The 23,655-nt window shown below is 41.0% G+C and overlaps 1 protein-coding gene across 2 annotated transcripts; it reads left to right on the top strand.

Moving 5' to 3' along the window:
* The first annotated feature begins 1,319 nt into the window (after positions 1 to 1,319).
* On the top strand, positions 1,320 to 23,352 carry didum (dilute class unconventional myosin). 2 transcript variants are annotated; one of them, XM_017611473.1, is made up of 22 exons: positions 1,713 to 1,742; positions 2,392 to 3,205; positions 3,276 to 3,400; positions 3,466 to 3,579; positions 3,655 to 4,146; positions 4,218 to 4,311; positions 4,386 to 4,612; positions 4,849 to 4,872; positions 5,175 to 5,288; positions 17,659 to 18,545; positions 18,616 to 19,187; positions 19,246 to 19,393; positions 19,460 to 19,557; positions 19,654 to 19,849; positions 20,171 to 20,396; positions 20,463 to 20,628; positions 20,695 to 20,821; positions 20,901 to 21,032; positions 21,102 to 21,630; positions 21,706 to 21,837; positions 21,974 to 22,066; positions 22,135 to 23,352. In XM_017611473.1, the coding sequence occupies exons 1-22, from the start codon at positions 1,713 to 1,715 to the stop codon at positions 22,270 to 22,272; spliced, it is 5,478 nt and encodes a 1,825-aa protein (XP_017466962.1). In that variant the 3' UTR covers positions 22,273 to 23,352. The 2 variants fall into 2 exon arrangements, with proteins under 2 accessions (XP_017466968.1, XP_017466962.1); XM_017611479.1 differs by lacking the exon at positions 4,849 to 4,872 and having other exon boundaries at positions 1,320 to 1,742; positions 22,135 to 22,272.
* The last annotated feature ends 303 nt before the right edge of the window (positions 23,353 to 23,655 follow it).

Below are 23,655 nucleotides of genomic sequence, written 5' to 3'. Positions count from 1 at the left end.
AACCAAAAATACAAGATCACGCCTTCTTAGTAGCCCGTTATAATCGCATCTTGGAAAAAAGTTGGGCGACTTTGACATTAGCCGTTTGTTTACATTTGTTCGTTGTTTTCTTAATTTTCGCTTGTGACAACGTGTGCACACATAAGGTAAAGAATAATTTAACACAACGACATGATTTATAGAAGAATTTGCATAATAAAAATGATTATTCATGCGTTCAACAATTACGCGTTTTTTCTTTGTTCTCTTCGTTGTTTACTTCTTACAACAAAGATGGCGTCGAGATTTCAACAACTAGAAAATAACTTTTTTCTTTCTTTCGGGAAGGCGTGATCTTGTGTCTTTCGTTCATGCACAAGACCATAGGATAGAAATTCGTTTCAGTTCAGTTTTCAAATAAAAATAATTTGCAAATACCTAACTCAAAGCGCAGTTAGTCAACGGCGTAGTTTAAACGTAGGTTGACGTACGTAGCAGCCTATCAAATTTACTGTTGATAGAGAGAGAGAAGCAACGGCAACGTCACCGCCATGCGGTGGTGAGTTTTCGTTAGCACGCGAATTTCATAATGTAGATCGTATCTGCGTCAACCTACATCTACGCTACGTCGTTGACTGTTTGGGCTTTCACGGTTCATTCGATGGTGAAATTTTTTTCTTTAATATTGCCTGATTATAAAAAGGCAATATTATGAGCATCGAAAAAAAAATAAAACTAAAAATGGCAACGTCTTGATTGTAAAACGGCAATGAGATGACCATCGAAAAAGAAAATAAACCTAAAGCTGATGCCACATAAAACTTTTGCTTCGCTTTACGTGACAGATTCGCTTTGACAGATAAGATGAATTGTATGAAAATGCACAAAGCATGCCACATAAATCGTCGAAGCTGCAGCGCGAAGCGAAAAGATGGCCAACTCCCATCTTTTTGCGCGCTTTGACAATCAGCCAGTTTAATATTTATTTTGTTTCGTCCAAATTCGAGTTTTCATGCAGAAACATAAAACTTAATTACATTGCTGATAATTTTAAAGCAAAATATATGAAATCCACAGCAACTTTGACTAGTAAAAAAGCGGTACAAAATTGTTTTCTTGGCGTTCATTGTGGCATACCTTTTGCGTTTGGCGCTTTGCTGGCAAAGTTATAAATGTCACGCAAAGCTACAAAGTTTTATCTGGCATCAGCTTAAGAATGGTGTTGTGTCAACCAGGCTTTGAGCAACCGGCCTACGTTCTGCGTTATCGACTAATATCAGCTTTAAAAATGTGCTCGCGGCAACACTGTTGTCAACGTCAACATTGGGTTGACTGGACGTCAAAGTGAAAAAATCTAGTTTGTTTGTTTTACAATTTTCTTTGCTTGCAGGAGCGAAATTCTCTGTATTGTTATTTTAATTAAAAAATTAATAATAAAAATTAGAAAAACCTTTAAAAGATGTATTTGAGAAAAGTCAGTATGACACCTTGAATTTCAATAACATACAACAAGCGTAGCAAAGAATTAACTAACAAAATAAACACGGATTGGAGTTACTGACAAAAGGGAAATTGAAGACGACGACACCAACGATTTGATTGATAATCGGTTTTTACCGCCGTAGCTAACATTTTTGTTTGCTTTTAGCAGTTTGGATCAAGGGCCTTATAAGTTATAACCGTAAACAGCGGAATTAGCTGAAGTGAAGTTGCTGTGAGATTACTACAAAATCATGTCGAGCGAAGATATGCTATATGCAAAGGTATTTAACACATTCACAGCTTTTGGGTCGTCTGCTTGAGTGATTAGCTCGTTGGCTGCTGCAGCCCTACAAGTGCAAGTGCAATTTGTTGACAAGTTAGTGGGCTGACGAGTGGTTGGTTGCATGTAAAAAAATAAGCGTTGGTTCCAAAACTTCAATTAACTAAATGAAACTATTCCATACAAATCTTGTTTAACTAAACGCTTTCTTATTTGAAATTGGTAGTTCAAGTTAAATGCGGGCGCATTCTAATTGGACATTTTTCTAATAGAATTGAGTTTGACAAATTTTTAACGGACTTAAATGCAAAAGATATTGATGATGCATTAAAATAAATTCATATATATATTAGAATGTAATAGCTTTGGCTAGCTCCCGTGAATGAATCATTGGTTATCAATGTGAAGTTGTTATTATCATTGATAACATCTTTAACAACAACTACAAATTGCGTTTTATACCACTTGACATCATACAGCAATTTAAAGAAATTTAATAACGGCGAGGGGTATTTACTATATTTTAAAAATTATATCCAATTACTCAAATGCATGTTCATGCCCCAGCCCTCTAATTTTACCTGTATTTATTTCAATTAGAAAAATCATTAAACACAAATTATTATAATGTATTATATTTCTTCTCTAAGGGGTCTAAAATATGGGTACCTCACCCAGAGCTGGTATGGGAGAGTGCAACAGTTTCACGGGATTATCACAAAGGGGCCACCACCATACAAATCGTCAAAGATTCTGGCACTACAATCGAACTATCTATAAAACCCGATGGAAGTAATCTACCACCTCTGAGAAATCCCGCCATTCTGATCGGTCAAAATGATTTAACGGCTATGTCGTATCTTCATGAGCCCGCCGTATTACATAATTTGAAAGTCCGTTTCTGTGAACGTCAAACTATCTACACGTACTGTGGCATCATACTAGTGGCCATAAATCCATATGCCGAACTACCGCTTTATGGTCCAAGCATAATACGTGCATATCGAGGCCGCTCAATGGGGGAATTAGAACCACATATATTCGCTTTGGCTGAAGAAGCATACACAAAACTTGAGCGTGAAAAATGTGATCTTAGCATAATTGTGAGTGGTGAATCAGGTGCTGGTAAAACTGTATCTGCAAAGTATGCGATGCGTTATTTTGCTGCTGTAGGAGGATCGGAATCTGAAACACAAGTTGAACGTAAAGTACTTGCTTCCTCACCAATAATGGAGGCTTTTGGAAATGCTAAAACTACTCGTAATGACAATAGTTCACGTTTTGGTAAATTTACCAAATTGCTTTTTAAGAATAATATGAGTGTTATGAATCTTACTGGGGCAACAATGCACACATACTTGCTGGAAAAATCACGTGTTGTATTTCAAGCACCCGGCGAACGAAACTATCATATTTTCTATCAACTTTGTGATGCACGAGAGTTGCATCCTGAGTTAATACTAGGTGAGATGAAAAATAATTATAGTTGCGTTTGACTAGTCTACTTTATATTAAACATTTTTTTTCTATGTAGATCATCAGGATAAATTCGAATACCTAAAAATGGGCCTATCGCCCGATATCGATAAAGTATCAGACAAAGATCAATTCAAGGAGACTGTACAGGCCATGACTGTGCTGGGTTTTAGCACTTTGCAGGTAAATATCCTGTCTATAACGTTATCTTTTTTTAATGTATAATTGCATCGCCATTTATATTGCAGATTACAGATATATTAAATATTCTTGCTGGCATATTACATTTAGGTAATATAAAGTTCATTCCACAATCCAAAAAAGGAAGTGAAGACGTAGATCCTGATGGTTGTGAAATTTTTGTATGTAGTTCAGATATGTATTTATTAATTAATACTAATTAAAAAGAAAAACACAAAATTACTTATATTTATCAGCATAATGATCTGCATCTGCATGTGACTGGTGAGATGTTAAAGATTAACTCAGATGATTTGCGGAAATGGTTGAAGACTCGCCAAATTGAATCAGTTAACGAGCATGTACTTATACCAAATAGTGTCGCAACCGCACAAGCGGCAAAAGATGCACTCGCAAAACATATCTACGCCAAGCTCTTTCAGTATATTGTGCAAGTGATAAACAAGAGCCTAAATACAGGAAGCCGTAAGCAAAACAGTTTCATTGGTGTATTGGATATCTATGGGTTCGAGACTTTTGAAGTCAATTCATTTGAACAATTTTGCATTAACTATGCCAATGAGAAACTACAACAACAGTTCAACCAACATGTATTTAAATTGGAACAAGAAGAGTACTTAAAAGAAGGTATAACGTGGACAATGATCGATTTTTACGATAATCAGCCATGCATAGATTTAATTGAATCTAAGTTGGGTGTACTAGATCTCTTGGACGAAGAATGTAGAGTGAGTTTGTAAAAAAAAAAGATTAGCAAATAAAGTATCACAATTTTTTATATTCATATAATTTTTAACAGATGCCGAAAGGAAGCGACGAGAGTTGGGCTGGGAAATTGATTGAAAAATGCAATAAATATCCACACTTCGAAAAGCCCCGTTTTGGCACTACAAGTGCGTACTAATTTTACCCAGCCAGTTACTTACGCATATGCATCTCAAGCTTTTTAATTAAATTAATTTCTTAGGTTTTTACATCAAACATTTCTCCGATACCGTTGAGTACGATGTTTATGGATTTCTTGAAAAGAATCGTGACACTGTTTCAAAAGAGCTTGTAAATGTCATACGTCAATCAGAGATGTCTTTGTGCAAACAACTAATGGAAATGGAAGAAGTAGATACGCTGTGTGCAGATGCAGCGAAGGTAACAACCCTAGGCGGACGGGTGGTGATCAGTGCATCTAGACAGCAGGTCAGTGCGATAAAGATGAACGGATGCTTATAAAGAAATTTTCTAATGAGTATATAAAGTATTTCTTCTAGACTTAGCACTTCAAGTATTTACAACATTTCTATTGGAATAATGCCCTGATTTTGTAAAATGTGTCTGTATATATTCCTGTATTTTTTTCTTCTTTTTCGTCAACGTCGTATTTTATTTCTCGATGGCAAAATGATGTCGTAATTTACATGGATATACACAAATAGTTAACCGCCGACAATCGCAAACGAGTTAGTGCGTTTAAATGACATTTATATGTTGTTATTTTCTAACCAAAGTTTTGTTTTAAAACTAATTTTTACCACCAATTAACATACATAGATATATAATATATTCTATGATTTACTAAACATAACTAATTCGGCTAGTAATCAGTGGCTAACCCTTCGTGTGTTTTTTTATAATCAATTCTACACTAACGAATTTCCAGAAAATAAAAACTATAAGCACGCTTGGTTTCAGTCTTCAGTTAATCTTAATAACCTTACCATTCGTAATTGTCTTTCACCAAATTTGTATCGCTGTTTTCTAGATTGCTCCATCAAAACAACACCGACGTTCAGTGGGTTCGCAATTCAGAGAGAGTCTTTCCTCGTTAATATCTACTTTGCATGCCACAACACCGCATTACGTACGTTGCATAAAGGTGAGTGATCTCGATTTGAACTTATTTTTTATACATGCAGTCAGTCAATAAAGTTTAGGTACAGCCAATTTTTTACAATACCGCAACTGTTTTTTAAATATTTTATTTTTCGCTAATATTTTATAAAAATATGGTTAATTTACATTGAACATTATTTTATATGGAGAAAATGAGCGACACCTTCAACAAAAAAAATTGCTAAAAAGCAATGGTAAGTCCTCAAACCTCAAACTTGCACTTTGTGATGCTAAAATTAAATGGGCTAAAAAACTGCCTACTCAACTTTTTTCTAAAGAGTGTAAATGAAAAGTGCAACATTTGAATGAAATTTCGCTGAATTTTCTTTAATTATGCACAAGGTTTGGAACTCTGATTTTTGGGGTTTTTGTTGTAGAATTAACCATATTTTGATAAAAAAAAAAATTAGCGAAAAATAAAATATTTAAAATACAGTTGCCGGTATTGTAAACAATTCGCTGTACCTAAACTTTATTGACTAACTGTACATACATTTCGTCACCCTCATGCCAGAAGCATGAATGTGCAAATTTATCAGTTTTGAGTTATTTTATTTATTCATTTATTGACAGCCTTTAAAGGCCTATAACAAGTCTGAAAATTTACAATATTTGCTTACTATTTTATTTGGTACAATTTTGGGTTTATAGTTTTTGTGCATACATTACATCACAGGATCCACAATCATACATGAAAACAATTTTCTTATTTCACTACATATTCTGTTCTTTACACATTTTTTTGAGAGGACTGTCCTAACTTTTATCCTGTACAAATATATATACATTTAAACAAGGTAATTGTATTAATTATATTATATTAAATTATATTAATTATAAGTGTGACCATGGCTTTCGGAATGGACGGGATCCCGAGCATGGGATGTTCCATTTTTTGAAATTGTTCAAGAGAGACAAAAATCTATATAGTTTCGTATTACCGGCCATTCTGCATCAAAAAATAAATTTTGAAAAAATGGACTTGGCATTTTTTCACCTTTATGTCTACGCATTCGAACGTTCCGCGAAATCTAACAACGTTTTTTTTATAAATATTTTATCTAACTAAAATGCATTGTCATTCCTATGGAAAAACAAAGCCGAGATTTAATGGTGTAGATTTCTCAAAATTTAATACTCTGTCTACTTGAAATAAACTTGTAGCCCATTTCCACAGCTTAACTGCAGTTAAGAGCTCAGATAATTTCCAAAAATTTTAGCATGGAGTAACCGGCAAGGTTATGCGGATATTAATGCATATCGATTATGTTTTATTAGTCTATTTCCTTTGCGATATGCTTATCGATATACTTATTGGGCCTGAGCACACTAGCCTGCTCAGTCGGACTGAGCAGTCCACCACTCGGCGGCACACTGCCGAGTCCAGTGTCAGCCGAAAACAGGTTTCAGCTCGAAAACTCCAAGAGCCGCTTCATCAGATGTTTTCATTGTCCATGCCTCCGCGCCATACACCAGCACAGGCATGATGAGTGACTTATAGACGACGAGAGAGGACTTTACTTTTCAATTGCCTGCTCAGTCCAAAGTAGCACTTGTTGGCAAGAGTGATTCTCCTTTGGGTTTCAAGGCTGACATTATTATTGGTGTTAATGCTGGTTCCCAAATAAACGAAGTCGTCGTCTTTTTTAAACTTGTAACTGTCAACAGTGACGTGGGTGCCAGGACGCGTATGCTTTGACTGTTTGTGTGATGAGAGGAGATACTTCGTTTTGTCCTCGTTCACCACCAGATCCATTCGCTTTGCTTTTCTAACCAATCCCGAGAAGGCAGAACAGACGTAGCCTTTGTTTTTACCGATAATATCGATGTCGTCGGCATACGCCAGCAATTGTACGCTCTTGTAAAGTATTGTGCCTGAGCGGTTCAGTTATGCGGCTCTTATTATCTTCTCCAACATCAGATTAAAGAAATCACGCGAGAGGAAGTCACCTTGTCTGAAACCTCGTTTGGTATCAAACGGCTCGGAGAGGTCCTTCGCTATTCCGACGGAGCTGGTGATATTGCTCAACGTCATTTTACACAGCCGTATTAGTTTCGCGGGGATACCAATTTCAGACATCGCGGCATAAAGACAACTTCTCTTCGTGCTGTCGAAAGCGGCTTTGAAATCGAGAAATAGATGGTGTGTGTCGATCCTATTCTCGCGGGTCTTTTCCAAGATTTGGCGTATTGTGAATACCTGATCTATGGTGGATTTTCCAGGCCTAAAGCCACACTGATNGGCCTAAAGCCACACTGATAGGGTCCAGTCAGTTCGTTGACGGTGGGCTTCAGTCTTTCGCACAATAACTCGATAAGACCTTATAACATATACTTAGAAGGCTGATTACGCGGTAGTTGGCGCGAATGGCGCGATCGCCTTTCTTGTGGATTGGACAGAGCACACTTAAATTTCAGTCGTCGGGCATGCGTTCATCTGACCATATTCTGCATAAGAGTTGAGCATGCACCTTATCAACTCCTCGCCAATTAACGTTAACAGCTCAGCTGGCAGGCTGTCAGCTCCAGCAGCTTTGTTGTTTTTCAAGCGCGCTATCGCTATTCGTACCTCGTCATAGTCAGGTGGTGGAACATCGACTCCATCGTCAACGACTGCGGGCTCGGGTTCGTCTTCTCCACTAATTTCAGCGCTGCTACCATTCAGTAAGGTGGAAAAGTGTTCCCTCCATAATTTAAGTACTTTCTGGACATCGGTCACTATGCCATTGCTGTTCTTACAGGAGTTCGCCCTGGTCTTGAAACCTTCCGTAAATCGCCTAACCCTCTAGTAAAAATTTTTTGCGTTTTTTCTGTCGGCTAGCGTATCAAGCTCTTCGCACTCACGTATTTCGGCCTCTCAATTCTTATGCGGCAAATACGTCTCGCTTCCTTCTTCAGTTCCCTATAACGGTCTCGCATGGCTCGTGTTGCGCCCGATGGCAGCGTGGCCCTATAGGCGGCGTCTTTTTTCTCTGCGGCTTCTTGACATTCCTCATCGTACCATTTGTTCTTTCGGGCTCGCTGAAATCCAACTACTTCTTCGGCGGCGGTACTTAATGATCGGGAAATGTGGTTCCACTGCTCGCGTATGTCGGATTGTTGAAGAGTGCTCTCAGAGAACAGGTGTGTGAGTCGAGTGGCGAGTAAATTGGCCGTCTGTTGTGACTGCAGCTTTTCGACGTTAAGCTTTCCTTGCATTGTTGGGCGCACATTTTTTGCTGCACAGAGGCGGGTGCGTATCTTGGCTACAACAAGACAGTGGTCCGAGTCGATGTTTGGCCCTCGGAGTGTACGTACGTCTAAAATACTGGAAGCATGCTTTCCGTCTATCACAACGTGGTCGATTTGGTTTCCCGTTTTTCGATCTGGAGAGAGCCATGTAGCTTGGTGGATGTCCTTACGCTGCAACCTAGTACTGCATATTACCATGTTTCGGGCCCCGGCGAAGTCGATCAGCCTCAGTCCGTTATCGGACTTCCCTTCCTTCCTTGCCCACCTTGGCATTAAAATCGCCGAGCACGATTTTAACATCGTGTCGCGGGCAGCGCTCATATGGACGCTCTAAGCGCTCATAAAAGAGATCCTTGGATACCTCATCCTTCTCTTCCGTCGTGGCATGGGCGCAGATGAGTGAGATGTTGAAGAATCTCGCATTGATGCGGATTGTGGCTAGACGTTCGTCCATCGCGGTGAACGCCAGTACTCGGCGACGGAGTCTCTCTCCTACCACGAATCCAACACCAAATTTGCGCTCCTTTAGATAGATAGATAGATAGATAATAAAATGAGGTTTGCACCGCGACATAGGGGTCTATTGTGCCCACCACTCTTCACAATACCTCCTCCAAACCTAATTCTCTGAGAAAATTTAACAGTACCTTAGGGGATAGGGAGTGAATGTGCCTAAGCTATGGCCACATTTATTTATTTAAGTACTCTAACACAACAACCACAAGTTATATTTCAGTGTTAGATACTGAGAATATTACAATAAAACATAACGATATTAAAATATATAAAATTTTAACTTAACATCTAAAACTTATGCCACATTGAGCCTAATCTTCTCTCACGTCTTCTGCAGACTGCATTACATTCGGTGAGGATGTGTAGAGGTGTCTCACTGATAGAGTCGCAAAACCGACAAAGGTCACTCGACCATATCCCCATCTTCTGTAGATGCCCCCTCAGCCTGCAGTGTCCTGTGAGGATACCTGCTGCCCTTTTGGGAGGTTAATTAACCTTTGGAATCTCCTTTTGTCATAACCTCCCAGTAAACTCTTTGCCTGACGCATTCCTGACGAACTATGCCAGTTTAAATCCCTCATAGTGATCCTGTCTATCCTGAGCTCCTCTTTTAGAGTGTTGGGACCCCCTCCTAGGAAGGGCTCGGGGCCGACTGGAGTAGTGGCTGCCGCCTCTCTTGCGAGACAGTCAGCCGGCTCGTTACCCTCTACTCCCTTGTGACCAGGTACCCACGCTATCTTGATGTTATTGTGTCTACCTAGGGAGTTAAGCTTCTCAATGCACTCCAGGACACGCAACGATTTGACCTCATAAGATATGAGGGCCTTCACTGCTGCCTGACTGTCGCTAAGGATTAGGATTCTATCGTTTCTATACACTCTACCCATGATTGTATCCGCACATAGGTAGATAGCGTAAACTTCTGCTTGAAAGATGCTCGGATATTTCCCCAAAGGAACAGAAATCCTGGCCCCGGGTCCAACAATTCCAGCTCCTATTCCTTCTGGGGTCTTCGAGCCATCCGTGTACCAGTGCAGAGTGCAGCCCTGAATGTCTCGAAAGCGGACACACTTCAGGTCGCTTTACTGCAAAGCTCTATTTTGAATCTCTTCTCAAAGACTATGGTCTTTCCTATGTCATCTCTAGGTAACAGGGCTAGTGGAAGCGAGGACCCTAGCTTCTCCATGCTCCTAGAGGAAATGACTTTATTTTTACCAAATCCCTCTCTCACAATGTTAAGCAGAGTTCTTTTGGCTGCCTGCTCTATGGTTATATGAAGAGGCTCGAGTTCAAGGACTACTTCCAGCGCCGTCGTCGGATATGTTCGCATCGCTCCCGTTATACAAACACAAGCCAATTGTTGTAGCTTGGTGAGCGATTGTCTCCCCGTGGCTAGAGTAGTTCTTGAAACCCAAGCTACCGCTCCATAGGTGATTATTGGCTGTACTATCATGACGTAAAGCCATCTTAGGTTTCTGGGCGTACAACCCCAGGATTTTCCCNTTAAATCCCTCATAGTGATCCTGTCTATCCTGAGCTCCTCTTTTAGAGTGTTGGGACCCACTCCTAGGAAGGGCTCGGGGCCGACTGGAGTAGTGGCTGCCGCCTCTCTTGCGAGACAGTCAGCCGGCTCGTTACCCTCTACTCCCTTGTGACCAGGTACCCACGCTATCTTGATGTTATTGTGTCTACCTAGGGAGTTAAGCTTCTCAATGCACTCCAGGACACGCAACGATTTGACCTCATAAGATATGAGGGCCTTCACTGCTGCCTGACTGTCGCTAAGGATTAGGATTCTATCGTTTCTATACACTCTACCCATGATTGTATCCGCACATAGGTAGATAGCGTAAACTTCTGCTTGAAAGATGCTCGGATATTTCCCCAAAGGAACAGAAATCCTGGCCCCGGGTCCAACAATTCCAGCTCCTATTCCTTCTGGGGTCTTCGAGCCATCCGTGTACCAGTGCAGAGTGCAGCCCTGAATGTCTCGAAAGCGGACACACTTCAGGTCGCTTTACTGCAAAGCTCTATTTTGAATCTCTTCTCAAAGACTATGGTCTTTCCTATGTCATCTCTAGGTAACAGGGCTAGTGGAAGCGAGGACCCTAGCTTCTCCATGCTCCTAGAGGAAATGACTTTATTTTTACCAAATCCCTCTCTCACAATGTTAAGCAGAGTTCTTTTGGCTGCCTGCTCTATGGTTATATGAAGAGGCTCGAGTTCAAGGACTACTTCCAGCGCCGTCGTCGGATATGTTCGCATCGCTCCCGTTATACAAACACAAGCCAATTGTTGTAGCTTGGTGAGCGATTGTCTCCCCGTGGCTAGAGTAGTTCTTGAAACCCAAGCTACCGCTCCATAGGTGATTATTGGCTGTACTATCATGACGTAAAGCCATCTTAGGTTTCTGGGCGTACAACCCCAGGATTTTCCCGCCAGACGCTTACACACCATTAAAGCTTTCATTGCCCTGGAGATGATCGCGTCCACATGTTTCTTCCATAGAAGTTTGATGTCTAGGACTAGTCCCAGATAATTCACTTCGCTGGCGACGCTAACCACGACCCCCTCCAAGGGCTCTTTTTCTAGTGAAAGGAATGATGGCGGGTTTGGCAGGATTTATGATAAGCCCTAACTTATCACACCATCCCTTCGTCAGTCTTAAGCCTCTTTGAATGATGTCGCAGAGGGTGCTCTCAAACTTCCCTCTGGCCATTATTACTATGTCACCCGCATAGCCTTGGCAGCGCATACCATTGTCAGAGAGAAGTTGAAGGAGTTCATCCACTACTAAGCTCCACACAAGGGGTGATAGGACTCCTCCCTGCGGGCAACCCTTTGTTGTCTGAAGTTGTACCACGCTGTCTCCTACCTCGGTTACAGCAATCCTTGTACGCAGGAGCGCATCCATCCAATTGCAGATTGCTGGCTGCACGTTTCCCTCTCCAGTGCCCTGCGCACTCCAGAGTGTGACGTGTTGTCAAACGCTCCCTCTATATCGAAAAAGGCGCAGAGCACTGATTCACCGCACTCGAGGGCCCCCTGAATCTCGGTTGTCATCTGGTACAGGGCTGTATCCGTGGACCTTCCAGCTCTGTATGCATGCTGACATGTGTGCAGGGGTATGTTCCTCAGAATAGTAGACCTGATGTGGTTATCTATAATCTTCTCCATTGCCTTTAACACAAAGGAGGTTAAGCTTATTGGTCTAAACGACTTCGCTAGCGAGTAGTCTCTTTTACCCACTTTCGGGATGAAAATTACTCGCGCCCTTCGCCACATCTGTGGGACATACGCTTCTGCAAGACTGCTTCTCATTATGTCCACGAGATGCGGTATTAAACTCTCACTGCCCTGTTGTAACATCACTGGCCGGATGCCATCTACCCCTGGAGCCTTGTAGCGCTCAAACGAGGCCAGTGCCCATCCGACTGAAGCCTGAGTGAAGATACCTCTCGGCAGTCTCCAATCAGTATGTCGCGGCCTAGCTTGCTGGACCTCCCGCTCCGTCATCAGGTTAGAGGCCTCCGGGAAGTGTGCCAGCATCAAGGCAGTTGCCCTCTCCTCCCTACTATTGGTGTAGGTGCCATCTGCAAGCTTAAGCGCAAGCTCCGATTCAATGGTTCCTTTGGCTATAACCTTATGTAACCTCGCGGCGGCCGGGGTATTCGAAATACCTTCACAGAAGGTTCTGAAACTTTCCCTCTTCGCCTTAATAATCTCTTTGCTGTACTTTGTTAGACTAGACGCATACTCTGCCCAGCATCCCGTGCGCTTAGCCTTATTGAACAGCCTGCGCGTGTCTTTCCGAAGGGATGAGAGTTCCCGAGACCACCACACTGTTTTCCCCTTCCCTCTTGGTTGGGTCTCGGGGCAGCCATAGTTAAAGGCATCAGTCATTATATCTGTTAGCCTATTAACTTTATGCTCTAATGCCATACAGCCACCTTTATTGTGATCCCTCTCTAACCCGGGTAGGTTAAAATCTAGTAATTTCCTATAATTTTCCCAATTGGTGTTCCTGGGATTCCTCTTTGGAGTCACGGCTCTGGCCTGCACTCCCAGATGGAAGCGGATAATCCTGTGGTCGGACAAGGAAGGTTCCGAAGACACCCACCATTGTCCAATCAGACTATTACCCAGATCGTTACTGGGAGTCAGGTTAAGGACTTCCTGCCTGGTTCTTGTGACAAATGTTGGACATTGCCCTAGTGGGCTTTAGTAGTCAGCCGCACCTTGTGTTTTCAGAAAACCAGGTGGAATTAACAAATGCAACTTGGTCTGGATGTTAAGGGAGGTATCCTCTAAAACATGTATAACTAAAAAATATAAACAATATCATTCTTTATAAGTTATTTGTTGTTAAAATTTCTTAAGTCGTTCCACTTGGTTTCCTTAACAAAAAGTGCATTTGTCACATACTTTCATATATATAAATGCACATAACACTATACTTAATACTTTACACACTTTTATTTTATTTTATCTTGTATATAAATCACTTTAATTCAACTTTTGTCGACTTGTAAATTACATTGAATTGCACNAAAGGAATACAGGGCAAATCAATACAAAATAAAATGAAAATTTACCGCTACTTTTATTCTGGGCGTGTATTATTATCAATGAGGTTTTCCGGTCACGAACCCCTGTGCAAAAATATTGCCCATGACGTAGGCGGTGTTGGTCCCGCCCGATTTGTTTGCTTTAAGTTCGGTCGAAGGCCGCTTACGCAGAAAGGTATTCTCTGCAAAAGGTGTTCAGCTCATTTTCTTCGCAAAACAGAAAGGAGAATTCTTCTGCCTGAGGGTTATAACCCTAAGTGCGGCCGAAGACCGCCTACGTAGAAAGATGTTCTCTGCAAAAGGTGTTCAGCTCCTTTTCTTCGCAAAACATAAAGGAGAATTCTACTGTCTGAGGGTTATAATCTCTAAGTGCGGCCGAAGGCCGCCTACTTAGAAAGGTGTTCTCTGCAAACGGTGTTCAGCTCCTTTTCTTCGCAAAACAGAAAGGAAAATTCTACTGCCTGAGGGTAATAATCCCTAAGTGCGGCCGAAGGCCGCCTAAGCAGAAAGGTGTTCTCTGCAAACGGTGTTCAGCTCCTTTCTTCGCAAAACAGAAAGGAGAATTCTACTAAGTGAAAATTCCGAATAAAAAATCCGCTTTTATTATTCAAAATTCCAGTCTGGTAGCACCAAGTTGTATGTTATTTTGCTATCTTATTCATGGTTTATATGAAAACTTTAACAATAAATTATATAAGAACTATAGGGTTGCTAGAAAAAAGGGGTATTTTTAAAATCAGTGGGTCCTATTCTACCCCCTCATTCCCCATTTTTCTAGAATTTGCCGTCCGTCTACTAAAATTTTCCCGTCGGTGCTGCCCCACTCAACGTGGTGGGCATTAGCATCGGAACCGAGGATCAGCGGAAGTCGGGCTCTTCTGCAATGCGGCACCAGGTCTAGTACCTCTGCGGGGGAAATGTTGTGGTTATCCCCCGGGAAATAAGCGGCAGCAAACACGATGTCCCTGAGTCTCCCTTCCACCCAAAGCGTCGCTTGTACTGCTACTAGGTCCTGGCTTAAAAACTCTGTAATGCAGAAAAAATCAATATTATTCCTGACCATTACACATGCTCTAGACCTCTCAACAGAGAGGTCCCATATTACCTTCCTGTGTGTTTCTTTGAGGCCCCTGTATGTCAACGGCTCCTGAATCAGTACTATGCCCAGATCGTCCGTAGAAAACCTGCTCGCAATTACAGCCGAGGCCGCAACCGCGTGGTGTAGGTTGATCTGTGCTACTGTCAAGGGCGGTTAGGGATGCAAGTTTTGGGGAGTAACATCGATACATCGATGTTTCGATGCATCGGAAAAATTAACATCGATGCTAAAATACATCGCCAGAAAAACATTTTGTTAAATGTTAGTAAATTGTAAATGTAAATTTGTTAGGAAATTTAATACTTTTCAATTCCAACTCTCTGTAATTCAATTATTGCATTTATTTATAGAAATTGCCTTTATAAATAGAATAGAAACGCATGCCGTTGTAAGTTCGTTGAGCCTAAAGTTCCAAGGCCCAATTTCGTTGAAATTTCAACGGGATCCCGGTCCTTTTTTAATGACTAAGTATGCATTTTTAACATCGAGATATAAGAGTAAACTCGAAATTTCTGAATGTTCCTTTTAAAAGAATAAATATTAAAATTCATGGCCAGTCAAAAGATTTTAGGATGTGCATGTGGATAGGAATCCGATATTAAAATATCGCTGAAACTGTATCGTCATTTTAGCGATTTTAGGAAATTGTAAACATCGATGGCAAACATCGAATTTTGAACCGATATTATCGATGTTTCAAAAATATCGACGCATCGTTTGCATCCCTAAGGGCGGTGGATACCTCATAGTCGCTCATCCAGGTCCGAGAGCCTTAGTTCGCTCTCGCTTCCCCTGTCTAGTTCTAGCCTTCGCAGGTCTATACCCTCGAGCAGCTCCTGCGTAGAGGGGACTTGCCCTTGTGTGGGAGCTGCTGGAACTCGCTCACTGGTGCCTTGTTTATCAGAAGATTGGGCCGGAGGTATCGGCTCAGAGGACTGCGCGCCCTCAGCCGGTGTGATTGCCTGTGAGGTTGCTTCAGCCGGCAGACTTCCATCTACCTGCATAGAGTCCTCGTCTCTCTCCTTCTCTTCCGCAGCCTTCGGTCGCCAGGTGACAAAAACTGAACCTGTAGTTCAGCTTGTACCCCGCCCTTCGGACATTGCTGAATGAGTCCTCATCAATGCCAACGTTTAAACGCAGGCCGGTGTCCTCTATGCTGCTTGAGATGACGCGCCACGCTGGGGTGTTGAGACCCCCGTTTTGCGCCCTTAGCAGCCCCAACGTGTAGTCTGACGATCTGTCAGCACTTCTCGGCAGGAAGATGGTCATGTTGTGCATGGGTGGGATATCTATCTCCCCGTTTCCCACACAGCAGGGCCCCCTTCCAGCTTCCTAGTTTTGGTGTGACCTCTAGCCATTTAGCCGTGCCCTCATCTTTACAATCAACCAGGAGCATGCCTGGACGGAAGTACACCTCGCAGAATGCAAGCGAATGTGTCCACCCTTTGAACACCTCGTCCATTATGGCGTCCTGTGGGGTAGTTAGCTCATCTGGACTCAGTGCCACCGCAGGGTAGTCGCTAGGCAAGACCGCAACCCTGATGCCCCGTAGTACATCAGAGTACCTAGGCGTCTGCCCTTCTCCGCCCTGAGATGCCGCTGGCTCCAGATGCCCACCCCCGGGCTCCGCTGTCGGAGGGGGTAGATTCTACCGCTGCTTCTTTGAGGTCGGAGTGTTCGGTGTTAAATGCCTGCGTGAGGAAGAGTTAGCGGATTCGCCCTTCTATCCGAGTGGCGTTCCCTCTCCTTCTTCAAAGAGACGCGCGAGGTCGTCGATCCGGACTGACTGGAGGACCTGGTTTGCCCGCGCGAGGACTCGCTCGTGGTCTCATGCCCACTATCCTCTCTCAGAGCTCTCTCGTGGAAGATACCGCTACTCGTAGAGGGTTCATCGTGCTCCCGCGCGTGCTCTATCAAGAGTGCCGCTTCAGCGTCGGAGAGGCCCTCTAGGAAGCTCTTCCTCCGATCCTCTTGCTTGGGGCCTTTTTCTTGTGCCTTATCTAGTGCCTTTGTATATTAGCGTTCCTAGTTTTTGTTGTTAGCTTGTTGTTGCTTGTTGGTTCCTTGTTTTTGATTTTGATTTTGTTGTTGTTTTGATCTTTAGTTGTCTTCATCTTGTTCATACGACCGCATGCCTGACCAGCCAGGCGTAGCAGTCTAAGTGGTTGCTGGGGATCTCGATCGTCCGCCGCGGCAGCGCCCCTTGCCGCAGTAAGTTCACCGTTACTCCTCGAGGCGGCCCGATGTCGAGAAGGCGCCGTTAAAATACAGCCGGTTTTCCCTCCTGGCTGCAAACCGTCCAATGGGCACGGTGTCGCGTTACACCCTGGATTAGGATGTGGCGGTTCTTGGTCACTGTCCGCCAGCAGCCCTAAGCTGGAAGGAGGGTAGCGCAGAAGCTAAAAGCGTCAACCAGCCGGGCAGAGGCAACTTCCCCATTAAGGGTCATGATATTCCAGGTGCATACCCTCAAATCATAGTCCTTTATACATTTGCCGTGGCGGGACCCAAACCCAGCGCACGCGAAGTTTTACGCCTTCTCACTTTAGCACGCTCCCAAACGCGTGTTTGGTTGCTACCCAGAGGATACGTGGATATAAATATTCGGACGTTGTGAGCTGCGATTTGAACCGTACGCACAAGAATCGATTCTAGCCACTCCCAGGTGAATGGCAGTCAAAAGTTTTCCACTTCTGCGCACGGAACCATCCTTACTTCTGTTTGGAATGACGCTATTTCGCCGTACCTTTCTCTTTTATACTCTGAATGTGTTCAATAAAAATAAGAGGTGTGAGAAAATACCTTTCCAATGATACCTCATTGGTCTAAATGGGAAGCTCAATATTTGTATTTTTCCAGTTGTGACACTATTGAAGTAAATGAGCTATATATATATATATACATAAATATGTATTCTTCACCTATTTTTCAAACTCCAGCCCAACGATGACAAAGTGGCTTTCAAGTGGGAGGCGGCGAAAATTGTCCAACAATTACGTGCTTGTGGTGTACTCGAAACGGTGCGCATCTCTGCTGCCGGCTTCCCTTCTCGCTGGTCATACCATGACTTCTATATGCGTTATCAGCTGTTATGCCATCGTTCTTTGATCAACAAGAATGACTTGAAGCAATCATGTCACAATATCGTAACAAAATGGATTCTCGATTCCGACAAGTATCGCTTCGGCAATACGCAGATATTCTTTCGCGCTGGCCAAGTCGCCTTCTTGGAGCAGGTGCGTGCGAACTTACGCAAAAAGTACATAACGATTATACAATCGGTGGTGCGTCGATTCATACATCGGCGTCGCTTTCAGCGATTGCAGCGCACGGCGCTGGGCATACAACGTTACGCGCGCGGCTACTTGGCCCGCCAGAAAGCGCAACAGATGCGCGAAGAACATGCAGCAGTTATTATATCGAAGTATGCCCGCGGTTGGCTGTGTCGCCGGCGTTATTTGAGATTGCGCCATACAATATGTGGCATACAACAGTATGCGCGTGGCATGTTGGCGCGCCGACGTTTCCAGGCGGCTATGGACTATTATCGTGCTGTGCAAATTCAAAGATTTGTGCGTGGCTATTTGGCGAGACGCGCTTATCAGAAGAAGCGATATGCCATCATTGTTTGTCAGTCAGCTGTGCGACGTTTCCTGGCCCGTCGACAATTTAAGCGCCTGAAGGCTGAAGCGAAAACCATTTCACACATACAAAAAATGTACAAAGGTCTCGAGAACAAAATCATATCTATGCAGCAGAAAATTGATGAGCTGAACCGCGAAAACGTCAGTCTTAAATCAAAGTCAAGTGAAATTTCCGTGCTTAAGTAAGTACTTTGAGATGCATTCGATTGGTGTAAAAAAAAAAATATTTTTTAAATCCAAATTTGTTAACAGAATGAAACTGGAGGTGAAAAAATCGTTGGAAATTGAAGTACGGAACCTTAAATCGATTGTTGCTGAGAAGGATCACAATTTAGTAGCGCTTAACAAGCAACTAGAGTTGGAGCGCGATGAAAAAATGCAATTACTTGAAGAGAAAGATCATTCGGAACAGGATTGGGTGCAACAAAAGCAGGCTTGGCGTATAGAAAATATCGAACTGCGAAAACAGATCGATCAAATGATTGAAATGGCCAAGAATGTCGAAAGAAGCGCCAACTTACGCAACGAGCGTTCGTTCTCTGAAGTTGAAACTAACGAAATTAATGAGGCTTACCAGCGAGCTATAAAGGAGAAAGAGATCATAGAAAATGAAAACTATATTCTTAAGGAGGAGTTGAGTCGACATCAAAAACCAAATAACATGCGTGAAAATAATCAACATTCACGTTCGGTTAGTAATGCTTCGAGTCAGAATGAGGATGACGTGGGCTACGTATCCGCAAAGAACACGCTCGAGTTGAAACGCAGTCAAGGTGGAGAGCACGCGAATCAGATATCAATAGAAACCTTTGGACCAACAATCGGTACATATTGAAAGATTTTGATTCAAGAAAGGCACTTTAAATTTTAATTTAATTGCAGAAACCACATCAACACCGAAATCTGGTCAAACAAGTCTTATTTTGAAATTGCGCAGCATACTTGAAGAGGAGAAAAAGAAAAACAAGTTGCTAAACGAACAATTGGATCGTCTAATGAAGCGAAATAGGCAAACAGAAGATTCTATACGGTAGAAATATGTGAATAATGCTCCTGAAACCAATTCACTAACATTTTTTCTTTCTTAAATGCACAGAGTTTCAGAACTAGAAGTTGAGAATGAAAAATTACGCAGTGACTATGATTTGTTGCGCAGCAGCGTTCATCATGGTTCCGAGATGAATGAATTAGAAGGTAAGATTTTTCTGTTGATGACTATGTTCTTCGTTATAACACATTATAAGACGAATGAGGATATTAAATTTAAATCTTTAAATTGTCATTCTATAGCTCAATACCAAGCACTGCAAGAGGAGCTACGGCGCAGACGCGATGAGTGCATTCAACTGAAGGCAGTGCTACAACAGCAAAGCCAGTCACTGAAGTCATTTGGAACAACTGGTATTTCACTACGTGGTGTAGATTTAAAGAACCTTAATGACAATGAATTGATTGAGGCATTCCAGGCACAAAAGCTGGTTAATCGGTAAGCAAAAATTTATAAAAATATTATGGGTATTTATCTAAACGCTTAAATGCCTCGTAAATGCGACCTCGAAAGTAAACCAGTTTTCCATACAAAATTAAGTTAGTTTACGAGGTTTACGTGGTTTCGAGCATTTATGCGATTAGTTGAATACACCTAGTGTAAAGTTTACATTCCCTGACGCCGTTTTTACACATATTTAAATCCTTTGTAAGTCTTTTTTTCCTAATCAATCGCCTATCCTTGAATAAGTTTCCACTTTAAGCATTGGAAAACTATCAATTAAAAAATAATTGTTTGCCTATCATTATTTATATCCAGCCAACTGGAATCTGAGTTGAGCGCTCTAACCGAAGAGAATAACGCACATCTTGCTGATCTTACACGACAAATTGATGAGCTTCGCCACGAAAAGACACAATTACAGGATCTGCTGCACAATGAACTCGAAGAACTTGATGAGAGTAATATTGAATCTCTACGCCAGAATGAACGCTATCTACGTTATGAGCTGCAGCGTTCTTTTGCACAATACTCACAGCTACAGGTGAGCAAAAACTGTCTTTAAGTTTAGTGTAGCGTTTATTTTAACCTTATTCCCTTCATTACTCAGGAGGAAATGAATATTATGACAAGGAAATTTGAAGCGCTAAAACAGGGTAATGAGAAATTGATATTCAAGCTACAAGAACATGGAATTTCGCAAGATGCAAATGGCAATGAGAGCGAAAAGAAGACTGTGGCGGGTGTGAGCAAGCAAAAGATTCAAAACTACCAGGGTAAGCGTAAACCAAACATTTGTAATAAATTTAAGCTACATTGTATTTGTATTTGTATTTTTAAAGGTGTTATGAAGTTCCGCATTGAGGATGTTGATAAGATACTGCAACGTCTGGTTGGCGGTATGACACCACGTTTGGCTGTTGGCCTCTTTCCGGGCTTTCCTGCTTATATAATATTCATGTGCATTCGGTAAGAGCATAGTATAGTTTGTAATGTTAATATAATATTGAACATTTTATAATTACATTTAACTTCATTCCCCCAAAAGTTATACAGATCTTATAAATGCGGATGACGATGTTCGTGAGCTGCTGAGCAAATTTGTAATGCAAATCAAAAAAATTCATCGCAATCCTAATGTGATCGAAATGCGTTTGCTTTGGCTGGTTAATTCAATCACGTATGTTGAAACTAAAAATGAATATTGCAGATTATTTAATGTCCATCCACTTTATTTCTCATTCTCTAGGCTGCTGAATTTGCTGAAACAATATGGTGATGTTGAAGAATACGTGAAATTCAATACGGAAAAACAAAATCAACAACAATTAAAGAATTTTAATTTGTATGAGTATCGCCGCGTTGTACTCGACATAATCATCAGTCTCTATCAGGTGTTGGTGAAGCAGATACAGACATTGCTCGAGCAATATATAGTGCCTGCCATACTCGATAATGACGAGATCCAGCGTAGCAGGCAGGTGCCGGGTATGCGCGCTCGTACTGCCTCCATGGATTCGACGTCATCACCCGAGCATGGCAAAGTAGCTGCTTGGAGGCTGCTCATCAATCACCTGGAACAATTTTATAAGCAATTCCAACATTTCGGCTTAGATCGTTGTTACTCAGAGCAGATATTCCATCAATTATTATACTTCATTTGCGCGGTGGCTCTGAATTGCTTGATGTTGCGAGGTGATATTTGTATGTGGGAGACGGGTATGATAATACGTTATAATTTAGGTTATATCGAGGATTGGGTGCGTAGCAAAAAAATGGTAAGTCTCTTCGGCAGTCGCTGCGTGGTTTTAAGCTTAATTTTATATATTTTACGTATAAATATTTTATTTTAGTCAACTGATGTCTTAGCGCCGTTGGCACCACTCAATCAAGTATCACAGTTGCTGCAATCGCGCAAGAGTGAACAAGATGTGCAAAGTATCTGTGATTTGTGCACATCTTTGAATACGGCGCAAGTGCTTAAGGTAAGATTTTGGTTGTCACAGGTTAAGCTCAGAATCAATTACTGATGAACTGAGTTCACGCAAAAAATTTTTAGTAGCACTTAATTAGTGTTAGAGTAGTCTGTAAGAATAATTTGTATTCCAATATTATTTTAAGGTGATGAAATCATACAAGCTGGACGACTATGAAAGTGAAATAACAAATACATTCTTGGAGAAACTCACCAAAAAGCTAAACGAGCGTCCAATGGTAATATATTCGGTTTCTTTTGTTCTCACACAAATCTAAATTTGAATTTTTTACTATACAAATTACAGATTAAAAACGACGAATTTACTATGGATCAGAAATTTATACATCCCTTCAAAGTAGTTTTCAAGTATAGTGATCTAAAATTAGAAGACATCGAATTGCCGAAACACGTAGGACTTGAAGATTTGCTAACAAAAATTTAAACAAGCCAGACACTTTTATGCGCTATGTTAAAAAAAATGCAAGCAAGCCCAATCACGCCACCCTCCGACAGAAAACAACAAACTAATATAGTGAACAGACCGCTGTTTCAAGAAAATGTTTATGACAAGTGTAATATTAAATGTTGTTGTTTTAGAAAAAAAGATAATGTACCTTGCGCAGTTTGTTGCCATCGTAAATCACATATTCATGTATTAAGAATTCGTACTTATGAAAAAAATTCCCCCATACAGCAGAGTATTGTATACTTAAAATACAGTAGCGCTAATATACAACATACATTAATATATATATATATATATATATATATGTGTGTGTGTGTGCGTTAGTATAAAAAAATGCATAGCATATATGTATCTATACTAAATTTATTAACTAAGTTATTTATACCACTTGAAAAATATTAGTTATTTGAGTTAACTTTAATTAAGCTCATGAACTAAATATTTCATTAAAAAATATGATCATACATGTGTCAAGGATATCAGATAAATATTTTAAAGTAAACCAAAATTTAGTAAAAAACAATTGTGCTTCCTTTGCCAAGCGACGCCACGTAAACTACTAAGATATGTAGCTATTCGTATTAGTTAATTTAGCCCTCGCTGAATACGATGTATATTCCTTGTATTTGTTACTATGTCTTATTGCAATTTATAATTTTTCTTTTTGTTTCATTTGGGTTGTCATCCTATTTAACTTAAAACTTGAGAACATATTAATTCGTATGGTAATGTAGTGCAGGTTCGGAGGTAACACTTTGCATAGATTAAAAATTGATAATGATGGTAAAACCACAGCAACATAGTTGCCTTATTGTTGGTAAGCGGCAGCAGCAACAACAACAACTGAGTATGTGTTAGTGAAAAATTGTACATGTGATAACAAAGAGAAATGATTATTTATACATGCCTAAACATATATTTATAGAAACAAAACATTAAATTTATAGACATATTTAGTAGATATTTATATGGTTATTGTATCGTAGTAAGAGATGTAAAATTCAACTGCCTGCCCTTAAAAGCTTAGAAAAAATATACATATGTACATGCGTATAATTATTATTTTTTTGTTTTGCGCTATTAATTTTTCAAACGTTTTTCTTAAATATTATGTACGAGTATACCTTTTTTTTTAAATGTTTATCAAGGTTCAAGGATTTTTGAAAAGTAATGTTATTCAAAAAGAATACAAACAGACAATATTACTTAAAAAAAAATAAGTATGTTCATAAAATTAAAAAAAGCAAATAGAAAGTCGTTAAAAATGTGTTAGCAAACAGTACTTGTGCTCATCAGAGCAAAAAGCATAAATCTGATTTGGGAATGATTTTTTTATTCTATGCCATTGTTTCAGGGCGA

The sequence above is a fragment of the Rhagoletis zephyria genome, unplaced genomic scaffold (genome assembly GCF_001687245.7).
Source record: "Rhagoletis zephyria isolate East Lansing unplaced genomic scaffold, Rhagoletis_zephyria_1.1 Rzeph_scaffold_00013, whole genome shotgun sequence".
NCBI lineage: Eukaryota > Metazoa > Arthropoda > Insecta > Diptera > Tephritidae > Rhagoletis > Rhagoletis zephyria.
This window is presented reverse-complemented; position numbering and strand designations above follow the sequence as displayed.